Source organism: Saccopteryx leptura, chromosome 1, assembly GCF_036850995.1.
Source record: "Saccopteryx leptura isolate mSacLep1 chromosome 1, mSacLep1_pri_phased_curated, whole genome shotgun sequence".
Lineage (NCBI taxonomy): Eukaryota > Metazoa > Chordata > Mammalia > Chiroptera > Emballonuridae > Saccopteryx > Saccopteryx leptura.
In genome coordinates, this window is record NC_089503.1 from 127,636,254 (window position 1) to 127,651,896 (window position 15,643).

At 44.8% G+C, this 15,643-nt stretch overlaps 1 protein-coding gene across 3 annotated transcripts in view; it reads right to left on the reverse strand.

The window, feature by feature from the left end:
* Positions 1–850: 850 nt before the first annotated feature.
* The window catches only part of ADCY2 (adenylate cyclase 2), a 412,700-nt gene continuing 397,907 nt past the window's right edge, over positions 851–15,643 (reverse strand). For all 3 annotated transcript variants that reach the window (XM_066374716.1, XM_066374707.1, XM_066374698.1), the window contains 3 exons: positions 10,369–10,483; positions 6,188–6,312; positions 851–1,663 (listed from right to left, as the gene is read on the reverse strand). In XM_066374716.1, coding sequence (XP_066230813.1) covers positions 1,511–1,663; positions 6,188–6,312; positions 10,369–10,483 — 393 coding nt within the window. In that variant the 3' untranslated portion in view covers positions 851–1,510. The remainder of the gene's footprint in view (positions 1,664–6,187; positions 6,313–10,368; positions 10,484–15,643) is intronic.

A 15,643-nucleotide genomic window follows, 5' to 3' on the forward strand; every position in this document is an offset into this window, starting at 1 on the left:
AATACTCCTCAGAGAAACTGAGCGATGTGTTCAAAGCCACACAGCTAGTGACACATCAGAGTCAGCCGTCAATCCTGTGGCTCATGCTCCAAGTCCCAGCTCCCAGGAATGGGCTGCTTCCTAATAGACCACAGAGTCCTTTACCTCATGGCTTTGTCCAACCAGGCTGCCATGTGCAGGTTGGCTTTTAAATGTTAGACTATACCTGACTATGCTATTTTTCACCCTTTGGCAGAGTACGACTTCTATTTGTGAAGTAAAATACCCCAAAACCTTTACAGTTGGATTTACTACAACCAAATTTGCCAGTCTTCTATTTCCAAGGCTCGGTGCCTTCTCATACCACCTCAGACATCAAAGGCAACTTGTGAGGCTTGGCAGTTTCTTTTGGTTTGTTTGTTCAGGCTGTTTTGATTGCTAACTTACATAGTCAGTTCCAAATTACTCTTCTGCAGCCTGTACCTGATAGCTTAGTGGAGGATTACGGTAGAGGAGACCAGGGTGGGTGGACAGAGTGGAGCAGTGGTTAGTAGAGAATCTTTTTACTATTAAAATATTTTCCCTGACAATGCTCTCTAGAGATGCCAAAATGAAAAGCAGACCCTCCCCCCTCCCCCCAACACAAGGCGCACTCTCCTGTTCTTCCCGGGGTCTTACATAATCAATTTTCTGCATTGCAGACTTTGTCCTGATCTGAATGACTCAAGTGTATCTCAGTCTTGGTTTCTGGAAAGCATTTTCCAAAGCAGCACAATTAAATGGGAAACAAACCTTCTTTCTAGAGCAAACCAGAGAAAGAAGAAGGGTGTGTGTGGCAGGGGCCAAGGGAGATAAGACAGTATAAACCAAAGTACGTAAAATTTTTAATGAGTTAACCTTACAAAAGACAATGGCATCAAAACATCAGACGCATTTGGTACAAAACTGGTCCTAGGTTGTGAGAACTAATTCTGGTGACGGATGACAACGGGCTGCTAGCACGACACAACAGAGCATGGTGACAGAGCCCAAGATCCAAGCTGGGGCCCATGGACAGTCACTGACAATGAGACATATGGGTGAACACAGTCAAATTCCATGTGGGGTGAGAGAATCAACTCAGTCACAAATACTGTGTGTTTTAATATCAGACTAGCGGATGCGGTTTGGCGAGCTACCATATTTTCCAGAAATGAACATGCACCAGAAGATAATATACACCCCCTAGTTTTATTGCCTTAAGAATTTTTGTTTGTTTCACGTCCATCCCATCCGAGTTAGTCCTTTGAATGCTTTCCTTTTCTATACCACATACTCCTCTTCCTCTTCCTTCAGAATAAGCACAGTGCGAGGGCAGAGCAATCCTGGCACACCAAAGGGTATGCCACCGGGTCACAGGAACAAGTCTGCAGAGGCTCCAGAGGACAGAACAGAGCACACACACCAAGAGACAAGGGACAAAAATTGCAGTCAGAAAGTGCATTGTACCTTTTTAAAAACACAGTCTTCTTGCCAAAATGAAGACGACTCTTCAGGAAGCCAAATTGCTCTGGGAAAGGGACCTGGACATTTCTGTGTTCACGAAGTACGTCTTCAGCTCTCCCTTTCCCTTCACGTTGATTATGCCTCGACACGTGCATGTGTACCCTAGGGTCTGCAGAATGAGGCTCGTCTCCTCTGTGACCTAGAAGCACATTGACAAATGAAAAAGTGTTTAGCGAAGATATTAACACAGCCCTTTTGAAAGGTCATTTGGCTACAAGGATAAAGAGCCAAGAAATGTTCATGTTCTTTGATTCATTAATTCCACTCCTGAGAAATCAGAAGAAGAGAGATTAATACAGGGGTCCCCAAACTTTTTACACAGGGGGCCAGCTCACTGTCCCTCAGACCGTTGGAGGGCCGACACATACAGTGCTCCTCTCACTGACCACCAATGAAAGAGGTGCTCCTTCCGAAAGTGCGGTGGAGGCCGATAAATGGCCTCAGGGGGCCACATGTGGCCCATGGGCCGTAGTTTGGGGACGCCTGGTAATCCATGACAAAAAAAGTGTTTAGTGACATGATGTTGAAAAACTGGAAACACCTAAAATTCAAGCAATCTTCAAGGGTAGGCAAACTAGGATGCGATCATGATCAGCATCCTGGGTGACATGATGGAATAATGATGTAACCATTTCACACCCTCAAAAAAATGAAGCGTGGTGCCTGCTATGCTTTCCACCATCTGAAGGTCAACTACGCACACATAAGAGATCTGAAAACAAAAGCAAATTAAAATATGCTAGACTGGTGGGATTTTAGATGATGTTTAAGAGTTGTCATGAATGTTATTTCAGGAAATTATAAAAGTTAAAAATAGGTTTTAACCCTTTGAGTAGTACGAACGTTTATGTACGTCCTTGTGCCTCCTGACCATCCAGAGTATGATCATACATGTACGAAGGCAACATTAAGAAAAGGCAAATGTATGTACTTCTTATTTCCATAAATTGGTTATCAAACAAACATGATTTTAAGTTAATAAAACTGTAACTGGACGGATTTCATTTTATGAAAAAAAACAACCTTACTCTTGGGGGTCATTGAGCATGAAAAAAACTCACTACTCAAAGTGTTAATAAAAATGGGAACAGACACCTTAAGAAGATCCACAGTCAACCCCTGCAAATGGCCATGAGTGTCTGGTTTAACGCACATGAATAAAATGACCTGAAACTACAGACACCAGGAATTTGCACTGGCCGCAGTATGGGCATGACCTGAGTCGGGGCTTGAGAGTTTCCTCGTTTCACTGGTTGACCTGAAATGCCGAAAGGAGTGAGTTCCCCCTTTGCCGTCTGTCAGTGTGACAAGACTAGCTGCTCATTATGTTTAGGTCCTGCTGGGTCAGAGGACAGCGACACCTGCTGGGCAGGACATGCCTTGTCCTGCCTGCGTTGGTCACTGGAGTGTTGTAGAAGCCTCCTCCTGTAGGAGGCATTTTCTCAAGCAGAGAATGTGTGGCATGCACAGGCTTGACCAAGAAAGAGATTTCAGCCTCTGAGGTGAGGGAGACTCCACTGCGGGGAACATGGTTCCCCTACCAGATTTTGAGTAGAGAAGAAGGGAACTTTTTCTCAGAAACCCCTGATCACGCTGCTGCAGCTTGGGAACCATGTCCAGAAGCAGAGGAGAAGTGATTTCCTCCCACTTTATCAGAGGAACAGGACATGACACCTGTGGGACTCTAGCCACCTCAGCATGTGAGTGTCACAGCCCTGTGCTGGGAAGGCTCGTGGAGAACACAGCACTGCTCTCATAGTAGTTGGTTTGCAGTGTGAACACTATCGGGCATGGTGCAGTGGTGGGGACAGTGGTGGCAGCAATGAGCCAAGCCTCCTTGGGATTGATGGCTGGAGAGGCCTCAGAGGCAGGCACTGTCCAGGGGCAGAGGCAGAAGTACATTAAAACCATTGTTAGAGCTGTGCTTACGAGACCTCAGGACAGTGTCAGGCCCTCCCAGAAGTGAGGCTGAAGTGTTTACTGAAAGATCTCAAGGGTGTGCTGTAGGAAAGAGCTAGAAGCACCACCCCGTCCTCTTGCAACGTGACCCAGGGGCAGCCTCTAGTTCAGGAGCCAACAGGTGGGTCCTCGGGACCCTACTGCAGAGCAGGAAGGGAAAGGGGAGCCGATGCTCCTGCCTGATGGGCCCAAGGCCCCGGGGAGGACAGGGGTAGCTTGGGGATGAGGCCAGCAGCACAGAAAGGACTTTAGATTCTGGATAGGAACCAAAAGAACATGTACCTAGTGTCAAGAAACTCAGATGACAGATATCTTTTCATGATCAGAGTTGTCAGGGGCAATTAGAATTAGAGAATCCCATAGGCATCTTACTTCTGACCTTCCCCATAGAGAACGAATTCATGTTCTGGAGCCTTAGAGGTTAATTTTGGAGTTGACATATTTATTGGTGCTGAGTATCAACACCAGCATTCTTGAGCTCTCCTGTTGGTACTGGCAGCACCAACCACACAATTATCGTGACACGGGGAGGAGGAGGCAGCCGTCTACCTGATTAACACAGCTGTGATTCCTTCACGTCCCAGGGAGCGTGGCTGGGTGCCAGTGGGCTTGCTGTGCTGTTTGGGCTTCCAGTCTAGAAAGCATGGTGGAGTTCTTTCAAAAGAAAAACAACCTGTTCCTGAGGCCCAGGAGAAGCTTTTAATGGTCCCTATGTAATTTTTTGTTTTTCCTGGCATCTTACTACTTTTTTTGCACATAGGTGCAACCAAAGAGGCTACTGCAGCTAGAGTGAGCCACACTCTCAGGAGGTTTACCCAGATGCAAACTTGCCAGCTGCTGGGCGGAATGAACACACCTGGGCCTGCAGATGGACTTCACTCTTGACAGGCAGAAGCCTGCCTTCTGTCCTCCGAAGCTCAGAGTGCAGAGACCAACCAGTGGCTGTTCTGCACCAAGTCAATGCCCAGTGTCTTCTCAGAGACACACATGAGCAGAGACTCATTTAAACATTGACCTGCAGGGGATTTATGACCTCCAGGAGGAAGCACTCTCCTTGACCAGCTTCCCTTCAATGGCTTTTTATACTTATCCCAATGCTTGAAGACCACTTGCGGAGTCGTGAAGCATGTTAAAACTACCGTCCATCTTCTGGACATTGCAGGTGTGTGGTGGGGATGCAGGTTAGCCGACAGGTGGGAAAGTACACCCTTGGTAGGAGCATGCCAAATAGAAGACCTCAGTGGTACAGGATTTTGGAGCCTCTCTGGGCATTGAGAGTGGCTAGTGATGAGCATGCAGGAGGCACTAGAAGCTGTGATGCCATCAGCGCACAGTTAGATTAGGCCGCCAAGGTGGCAGATCATTCCTGTCACAGGCAACTGGGCTGTCTCCGCAGTCAGTGACCGCCACTCCAGCCCTGCATCAGAGGAGCCCCATTTGGCAGTTTAGTCTGGGAAGGCTGGGAGACTTTCTCTCCTGCCCCATCACTTTCTTTCATCTCTCTCCCTTCTCTTGTTGGATGCTGCTTACTTTTCAACACCTGTTGACTAATCTGGCTAGAAGAAGGTGGGCACTTAGAGTAATGTCTGTGCTGCTCCATATAAAAATTAGAGACACGCTTTAGAAAAGGCCACAGAAGTAAACTGGTCTTGGGTGAATGAGGTAAAGTAGCATGACAGGCACACGAGTGGGCAGAGGTTTAGTGGAAAACTCATTCGTGGTGATCCTGGAGCTGGTGGTCTTCTACAGACATGTATAAAGTCTCCAAGTCTCTGTCACAATTTTAAGAACCAAGGTTATTTGAGGACATAGGCCAAATTAAGGCACACAGAACAGGGAGGTATGGGATTCTCTGAAGAGGTCTAAAAGCCAATGTAGTCTCTTATTTATGTCCAGTGATTTTTATACAAATTTGCCATTTGGCAGGAATTTATCTAGCAGGATACAACATAGCCGGGGTGAAATGTGGAACCATTGCTTTTTGAGGGCAAGGCCAATAGAAAGCTCAGTGCGCACGCATGCGCGCATACACACACCCTTGTAATTGGAAGAAGTTAGTCCCTCAATGCTTCTAGGTGTCTCACCTGGTCCCCAAACAGGTGCATGTACTCTTGACCACTTTCACATGTCAGGTCTTCCCTTTCTCTCCCTTGAGGGGATTCCAGAGCTTTCCAGTCATTTCTAGATCTCCAAATCCCATTCTAGTCCATTTTAGAACTGCTACGTTGTATCATCCGCAATTCCATCCCTCTCCCCTAGGACCAATTCAGCCCCCAGGATAGGAAGGTGAGGAATTAGGTCTGGTTTTGGTTATACAGCACTTCTCCCTTGCAAAGCCCCTTGTCAAGGTGTTGGGCAGGGAGAAGGAAGAGGAGAGAAGGGCTCTATTCCTGTGTGTCCCACTCAGGCTCTCCTACTGCGTGTTGGTTGCTGTGATCTTGCTTTCACAACTGCCATGAACTTTATAGCATTATAATGATTTATTGTTGTTAACAGTTAATGTAGAAACAAATGAATGTTTCTGCAATAAAAAGATGTAATTTCAAGCTTTTTCCAAGGTTCTCAAGGGTTTTTTTTTTTCCCCAAGCTTGAATTCAATGTCAAGGTTCTATTCTTTGTTTTAATAGAGTAATATAATTATTGTATTATTCATGGTACCCTGGAGGACAGACGTGGCCCACGATGACTGTGCAGACTGAGCTACCTGTATTTTGTCCAGGACTCCAGTGCTGTCCATCCTACTGGCTACGTTCACGGTGTTGCCCCAAATATCATATTGTGGCTTCTGAGCTCCAATGACACCAGCTATTACAGGGCCGTGGTTCATGCCTGTGACACACCAGAACTGGATTAAGAGTCACATCAGAGCAACTGTCTTAAACACAAAAGCTTTACAAGACCATTTTGAATCATCATTATTAAATAAACATACTTGAAAGCAAAGAAAAATAATTCCTCTAATTTGATCATCTCAAAACCATTAAAATGTTCATATTTGTATCCCTCTCCTCAACCATGATTTATGCTTCCATGTCCACTTTTCATTATTCCACAATAACATAAAATGGGTTATGGTTTAGAAAATGAAATATTATGATGTAATTGTTTTCCATGTTGCTTCATAGTCTTAGGCAAGAGATGATGATATTGTTTTCTGATAGTTTTGTACTTATGTTGGAAATACATATATTTTCATTTTAAAGAGCTGTGCTAAGGGCATGTACTACATTTATCAGCCTCTGCCACTGTTGGACTTTTGAGTTCATTCCAGTGTTTTGCTAAAACAACCACCGCTCTGTTGTATTTTCTACTTATCATTAATTATTCTACGTGCTCTTCATGTGTACGCTTCTAATCCCACTGCCTGTGGGGTGGGTTTTGTCTCCCTCATGTCTGATTCTCAGGCGAGGAAGCAGAGGTCTGGTGCCACCAGACGGTAGAGGCCGAGGGCAAACTCAGGCAGCGGGCTCCTTAGCGCCTGTGCACAAGGACTCTGCTCCTCTATCTCTGCCACAAGCTTCTCGTGCCTATGGCTTCTGCCCACCTTTAGGGTGGTTGCTCTTTGATGACACCTGTGGTGAGTTTATCAAATTACAGAGGAACATGTTTGTGCTTTTGATTCTCAAACCATCTTTCAAAGGCAGGATGGTAGAACTGAGAGGACTGAGGCAACTCCCCAAGAGCCTCCTGTTCGGAAGGGATCTTCGGACATATGCTTACTTATAGCGAGCATAGTATCACACAGTCCCCAGACAAGCTCTGGAAGCTCTGTGCAGGTTCTTGGCTCTTGCAAAGCTGGGCTTTGTAGCTCTGCACTCATCAGAGGGAGGGCAACCCAAGCTCTAGGGCCCAAGCCTCCCTGCAAACAGAAATTCCCCAATAGTCGTTGGGAAAATGCATGAGTCACCTTGCCCTCAGTCAAGCTGACCAAACTCTTGTCTTGGCATGATGATGGATTTATTGAATTCCTTGGTTCATGGACATTATGCATTATATATGTAAGTACACACACACATATACATATACATATACATATACATATACATATACGTATACATATACATATACTGTATTTCCCCATGTATAAGATGCCTCCATGTATAAAACACACCTTAATTTTGGGGCCCAAAATTTGAAAAAAAAATGTATTACATAAAGTTATTGAACTCAAGTTTTATTCATCATAAAATTCATACAACTCATCACTGTCAAAACTCCCATCCATTAGCTTGTCCTCATCTGTGTCTGATGGTGAATCACTGTCTTCAACAATGAGTGCAAAAACAAGTGTGAAAAAACGGGAAATGCAAGTAGTAAAACTACAACCACTGAATAAGATGCACCCAGTTTTTAGACCCCAGATTTTTTGGAAAAGGGTGCATCTTCTACATGAGGAAATACATTATATGTGTATATAATTATACATTACTTCCCCAGATAATCATTCACCCTGGATCACCACAAAGGCGATAGTTGCTCTGACTGCATCCTGTTATTAATAGCTATTTTATAAAAACCATGGTTATTATATGTATACACTTGAGGTCAGGATGTGCCTTGACACCAGACGGAATATGGAGATGGCATTTGCCATCAGGAGCTGAAGCTTCAAAGTCAGACCAACTTCTCTAGTGAGAAAGAGACCAAGCTCCTCCCCAACTCCCAATGTACCAGCTGGGATGAGTCCTTTTGTCCCGAGAACTCAGTTCAAACACACAGACACACAGTTGTTATGGGAGGGCTGGGGAGGCGGGACGTGAAAATACAAAAGAGATACTGAGTTGATTGATCATTTCCCCTGTATTTTCTCCTGGACCTAGGACCTTCAGCTTACTGCAGGTACCAAATGTATTAAATGAGGGTGTTCCTGAGAGCCCTCATTTCCCCTGCCGACTGCTTAGTGTGATATATAATAGCCTGTTAGAGGTCTTAGGCAAAGCTTCTTCTTTGGAAAGGTAGGCAGGAAACATAGTATAAACACTGTTCCACTCGATCTTTGAAGGCTCACAGCAGGTGAAAAGGAAATTCTTCTTTGCTTTTGTGAAGTACTCAATAAAACTCACACCTCTGCTTTAGACATCTTAGCAATTCATTCCAGCTCTATTACAAGGGTCAGAATGCCCAGGCATCAGCTGGCCACTGGATGGTGGTTTCAGTTCCCTCCACCATCACCATCAGCTTTTCCTTTGGTTTCTCTGACTCCTGCTGGGTCAGCAGCTCCAGTAGGGGAGGGAGCCTGGCGATTCTTGCTGGCAATGGGGTGATCTTTACTTAACTACAGTGTGGGCTCAATTTCTCATTAACTGTTTGATTCTTCAGCTCAACATACAGAAAAGAATGTTAGGGGTGAATCTGGCTCTGATTATTTGTATCATCATTTTTGTGGGGCGGGGGAGGGAAGAAGGCATTACTCTTCTGATTTCCTACCGTAAACTGCCACTGGATGGTGCCATGCATGAAAGTGGCACTGGAAAGCTGACCTGGGGAGAGGCTGAGGTTGGGGGAAAGGCAGACTCAAAGGCCAAGAGAAACACTGAGCCTAGGTTTCCTTAGAAATCGGATAGAGCCGGCATGTAGGGTGACTGTATTATTAGTTACTCAATAATCAGTGTGAAGTAAGCAGTGAGTAGATTTTTTCTTTTCCTTTTGTAAAGGAGGGTACTATGAAAGTTTGAGGATCCCATTTCCCAAGCTGTCAAAACAATAAAAAAATCCCCAGGGTCAAAGAGCCATCTGGAGTTTGCTGTGGTTAGCAGGGTGCCGGGGCAGCCCCTGTCACTGCTGTGTATGGCAGAGCCTGAATGCAGGTCCACCGTGCGTGGAGGTGAGAAACTATGAAGACAAGTGTGTCCAGGCGCTGACAGTTAATAGGACATACAAAGAGGAGAGTCCCATATGCTCAAGGAATGTACAATATTTTGAGGTTAAAAAAATTAGAATATATCCAGAGCAAAGAAAGAAACAGCTTTAAAATCAGGATTAAAAAAGATAGTCAAAATCTGAGCAAGAGAAGTGAGTCATTCAGATAGACTGTGTTAAAAGGTCTACTCTTATGTGGACTTGCTTTTAGAAGAAGCAAAATGTGTTGCCAAGAAAGACATACAATGGTCAAAGACGCTCTTACAAATCCTGAATGGCTGGAAGTCCCGGCAAGCCTCACCGGGCAGCCGTGTGCTAACCTCAGGGCTGAAACACACAATTTTTTTTTTTGGATAAATATTTGTAAAAGGCAAGTAATCATGGGATATGCTAAACAATCAACTTAAGGTTAGGAAAAAACTTATTAGAATTTTCTTTTTATTTGAAAGTTAAATATTTCTCTTCAATTTGAACATTCAATCTGAAAAGCTATAGCTATTTCAGAACCTAAGACATGCATTTGGCATTCTTGTAGCTTGTGACTCCAGGAGTACATGACTATTTTAACAATTCTAAGCTGCACGTAAAATGTTTTTTTAAAGGTTTTTAAAACTCTGAAGTCTGGATGCTTCTTGCTTATGGCAGTCTTAGTTTTATAGGGAACAGTATATGAAATAATGGAGTGGTTTACAGTCAGTGGCCCGCATGGGCTCCTCAGAGTGGCGAAGGCTGTGCATGTCCTGGCTGGAGGGAAAGGGAGAGTGAGGTTAAAATCCAGCCCACAGTCCAGTTACTAAACCTGGGTTTAACCAAATGGGTATTTTTTTGTTCAAATTTGTGCCAAGGTTTGGCCTTGAGAGGTGCTTCACTCCCCTGAGCCTTTCCACCTGCAATCCAGTCCTGCTGCTCTAAAGACACAGTTGTCATTGTCCCACTCCAATGCAAGGATTATCAACACTTTCTGGGGATTTGCTCCTTTCTCCATGCTTTCTCCACAACTGAAACCCAGGTCTCTGCACAACATACCCACTCGCAACTTGAAGTCATTGAAGGAGTGCTTGTTGATGGCGTCCAGTTTTGCCACCAGTGCGAAAGCAAACTCCACCATGGTGCCGATGTGCATGTACTGCCTCTCAGGCTCCTGAGGGAAAAAAAACACAACACACTTAGGTGGGGTTAAGGCTTTATAAGCTGGGGAGTGTTCCCTCCAGTCACAAACCTGAGCTCCACTCAGAAAGGAACACATGCAGATTATGGCTCCACAATGCACTGCAGATATTTTTGAGTTAAATCTCGACTCAAGGAAGCACTATCTCCCAGTTTATTTTTTTTAATTAAGTGAGAGGAGGGAAGGCAGAGAGATAGAGTCTTACATGCATCCCAATTGGGATTCACCTGGCAAGCCCCCTAAGGGATGATGCTCTGCCTATCTGGGGTATTGCTCCATTAATTGGCAACCAAGCTATTGTTAGTGCCTGAGGCTGAGGCCATGGAGCCATACTCAGCATAGGAGCCATCCTCAGGGCCTGGGCCAACTTGCTCGAGGCAATTGAACCATGGCTGTGGGAGGTGGGTAGAGAGAGAGGGAGAAAGAGAGAGAGAGAAAGAGAGAGAAAGGGGAGGGGGAGGGGTGGAGAAGCAAATGTTCACTTCTCCTGTGTGCCCTGACTGGAAATCAAACCCAAGACATCCACACACAGGGCCAACGATCTACCATTGAGCCAACTGGCCAGGGTCAAATTCATTTTTGTGGCCACAGGGAGATGTGAAACACTAGAAGATGCCAGCGGGGTCTGCATTGCTTTAACCCAACAGAAGGCACCTTGGGGAGTGCCTGGCTCCTGAATTTCTTTTGTCCTTCACACCCAATTATTCCCCTTCTCTGCTGGGCTCTGTCATGGGAATGCTGACCTGCAGTAACTGCCTCTTCCTTGTTCCCTGGTTTTCTGTGGCAATGACCAATGCAAGGGCCATGGGGAGAACAGAGGGTGGGCAGAGAGAAAGATCAAAGGATTCATTTCTCCTCTTCCTCACTCTATACCTGCTGCAGTTCTCCCTAATTCTGCAAGCGCACTCCCTTCTTTTGTCCTTTGGAGGAGTGGGTTTTATGGGCTAAAATACATCTCCCCATAAAACTCATATGTTGAAGTCATAAACGCCTAGTACCTCAGAATGTGACTCTATTTAGAGACAGGTATTTGGAGGTAATTATAATTAAATAAGTCATTAGTAGAATTAATCCAGTATGACAAGTATCCTTATAAGAAGAGGAAATTAGGAGACATACAAACACAGAGAAAAGATCATGTAAGGCACAGAGGATGGCCATCTACAAGCCAAGGAGGGAGGCCTCAGAAGAAAGCAAATCTGCTAACACTTTGATCTTGGACTTCCAGTCTCCAGAACTGCGAGAAAAGAAATGTATACTGTTTAATACTGTTTAAGTCCTCCAGTCTGTGTTACTTTGTCATGGTAGCCCGAGCTGACTAATACAGGGGTAACAATTTTCTGCCTTTACTTGTTCCTGGGAGGCTTATCATCCTTTGATCAGGATAGAACAGAGTTATCATAGTTTATATAAAGCTGAAAGAGAAGGGGAATTCAAGGTTTCCAATGGGAGTAGGTAGAAATTTCAATTTCTCTTTACTCTTAATTATATCATATTTATTATTCCTGTTACTAGTTTATATTTACCATTAATCTTTAACACCTATTATATTTATATTTACTTTGTAAGTTCACTTAAAAATGTTTATTTTGGGTTATATTTTATTTTATTTTACTTTACTATTTTATTTTATTTTTATTGAAGACAGAGACAGAGTCAGAGAGAGGGAGACAGGAAGGAATAGAGACGAGAACCATTAATTCTTCACCGTGGCATCTTAGTTGTTCATCGATTGCTTTCTTATATGTGCCTTGACCAAGGGGCCGCAGTTGAGCCAGTGACACCTTACTCAAGCCAGCGACCTTGGGCTCAAGCCAGCGACCATAGGGTCATATCTATGATCCCACGCTCAAGCCAGTGACACCGCGCTCAAGCCAGGTGAGCCTACGCTTAAGCTGGATGAGCCCATGCTCAAGCTGGTAACCTCGAAGTTTTGAACCTGGGTCCTCTGTGTCCCAGGCTGATGCTCTATACACTGTGCCACCACCTGGTCAGGCTATTTTGGGTTATATTTTAAAACTAGATTATTAATATGTGTATATAATTCATAAAATTTTAGTTTAAAGTTCTTTAGGTCCCCATTCTCACACTATTTAATGGTTGGGTGCACCAAAATAGTTTGGAACACACCTTCCACTCAGCCTGCCCGGGGAAATGCAGGCCCACAGCTGATGGCAGGCTGGTGGGACAGACATCCACCTGAGCCCTGAGGTCAACATGGCCTCTCTCTGAAGTCTGCCTTCTTCACTCGTCTGTGAATCCCGGCAGGCTGGTGGGACAGACATCCACCTGAGCCCTGCGATCAACATGGCCTCTCTCTGAAGTCTGCCTTCTTCACTCGTCTGTGAACCCCGGCAGGCTGGTGGGACAGACATCCACCTGAGCCCTGCGATCAACATGGCCTCTCTCTGAAGTCTGCCTTCTTCACTCGTTTGTGAACCCCGGCAGGCTGGTGGGACAGACATCCACCTGAGCCCTGCGGTCAACATGGCCTCTCTCTGAAGTCTGCCTTCTTCACTCGTCTGTGAACCCCACAAGGGCAGAGATGATGTTCCAGTAATCTGTGCCTGCCCAGAATGATCAAGTGTCTGGTACCCAAGGAGCACTTGGTGCATGCTTACTAACGGTGATACTGAGGTGGACCGTGGGGCAGCAGAGGAAATGACTAGGAGGGTCTGAGTGAATTGTCAAGCTTTGGTGGGAGATCAAAGCCAACTGATGCTCACCTGGCATGACACCCAGGAGGGAGCATTCATGAGTCCACTGAAGTGGGCGAGGGTTCCCAGAAAAGCAAAGGAAATGGCAAATTATTGGAGTAAACTGTGGAATGCCCTCAGTTGGAACAAGCATCAGTAGAGGACACTGGGAAATACTTGAGAGAAGAGCAACAGGAACAGCAACACAAGGCACTGAGCTTGTCACATCATGACCTCTGGGGTGAGTGTTTAATCATCAGGACATTCAAAGAGGTGACCTGGTCACCTGGGAGGAGCATTCTCTATGGGGGTGCACACAAAACCAACTCAGAGAATTCCGATAGGGATGAGTGAAAAAAAAAAAGGGTCGAAGATCATGACACACTTATTCAAGAATACAGATCATGACACACTTATTCAAGAATACAGGGAGATGGAGAAAACCAAGATAATAACTAAGAAAAAAGGAAAATGATGAGAGGGTTATTCATCAAATCCACACAGCATTTTAATAGTGTGAGTGAAGAGGGAGAATGTGAAGGCCGGGTTTCCCAACCTCCGCGGTGCTGGCATACTCGGTTCTGGGGACCGCTCTGTGCCTTGTAGGATGTTGAGCAGCATCCCTGACCTCCAGCCTCTAGACACCAGTAGCATCCACCCTTCCAGCTGTGACAACAAAATGTCTCCAGACATTGCCAACTGTCCCCTGAGGGAGAAGGGGGCAAAATTGCTCTCAGTTGAGACCACGACACTAAATAAAATCAGTATGAACAGAGAAGAGGAACTACATTTCTGGTTTAGAAAAATTCCTTCCATTCCTTTGGTAAATAACGTACATCTACAAGAAGGCAAATGAGATCCTACTGTTGTCATAAATTCACAACTTATAATTGTAGAGGAAAAGTTAAACAATTTTAAAAATTAGAACTACAAAGCAGACTGTCAGCTAACTTTGGTGGAGATGCAGTCATTTCTTAAGAACAGTTTTCCATCAGGGCTTGTTAATATTTCTTGTCTCCACTTCCAGAAAGATGATTTGGAAGTTTCTGCAGCCAATTGGAAAACATTGTGCTCCTTAGCGAAGTACACACTGTTAAACCAACAGGCAGAATCCTGTGCAGTAAAAATCACCACCTTCTTAGCAAGGAGAACTTGAGAGGCCACTGGAGAGAGGGTTTGTTTTTCTCCTGACCAAGAACCAGCAAAACGGCCTCAATCCCTGATAAATTATTGCCCGATCTGTTTTCCTGCAATGAGGCCTAAACTGGAAGTCTTAGTGGTCTCAGTCATAAATGAAGAGATCGAGTTCTGGGAGTGAGGTTTAAATCCAATGTCAATAACTCATTTGGGCTTAGTAAGCCCTAGAGAAAAATTATGCTCAGTGTCTGGAAGAGCTCAGTTCATTTCAAAAAGTCCCCACAACCGAGCTTTTGATAAATATTTGATGGCAGCATGAAGGAACCCTTTCTCCCATGTTCCAGATAATTTGTTAGACATCTCCGAATGTTTTAATGACTTCCATGCACACAGTGAGACAACATATTTGTTTTCATAGAACACATTTTGTGAACTGTGTGTTTTGGAAGTTTCACCAGCAAGGAAAACTGCTTAAAGTAAATGCCCATATACTGAGGCTATTTTCTACTTCAAGGACTGCTTGGTAAAAACTGAGGGAATATATTAGGCTACAATTCACACACGCCTCCTCTCATGTTTGCTTTCCTCTTTCCTTCTCCCCTTCTTCCATCCATCAAATACTCACTGAGCACCACTATGTTGGCATTCGTCTGACTTTGAAGATTTATAACTACTGTTTAAGAAGTTATAAACCCTGTTCTCTCCCTGGGGCTCTTGGGGCTGGTCTAATCAGACCTTTTAGTTTTCCAAAGAACATCAGCCCTCTTCCAGGTGAGCTTGGTGGCTTTGAACACGTGAGATTCAGGCACCTGTCAGAGAACAGGACCAGACTCATAACTTCCCAGTATCTATCAAAACACGGGGGCACAGAATAGCATTTGCAGGAAGCAGCCAGATTGTTATGCCATCAGGGATTCCTAGAGTCACTCAATTTGGATTAAGTTGGACTCTCACTGTTCTCCACCTGACCTGACTCTACCGAGAACGTATTTTATTAAAGTACACACTAAGAGATGTACTAGTAGACATCGCCATCTCCCCTCCACATTTTAAGCTATTTTCCATGAGGAAAGCACTGAGCACACGGCTCACTGCAGACCCGTGGTCATGGTTATGAGGTCCTCTGTTCTTAGCACTTGGGTCAGGGCCCAGTGGAGCCTCCAACTCCAAATTGCCTTGGCCTGGTTTTCAAATATACTAATGAATGAGTGGTTTGATCTCACCTATGAAAATCAAAACACTGTACTTGTGTTGGCTGCAGACATTTCAGAACACTTAATAGGAGCAGCAGATGTATGCA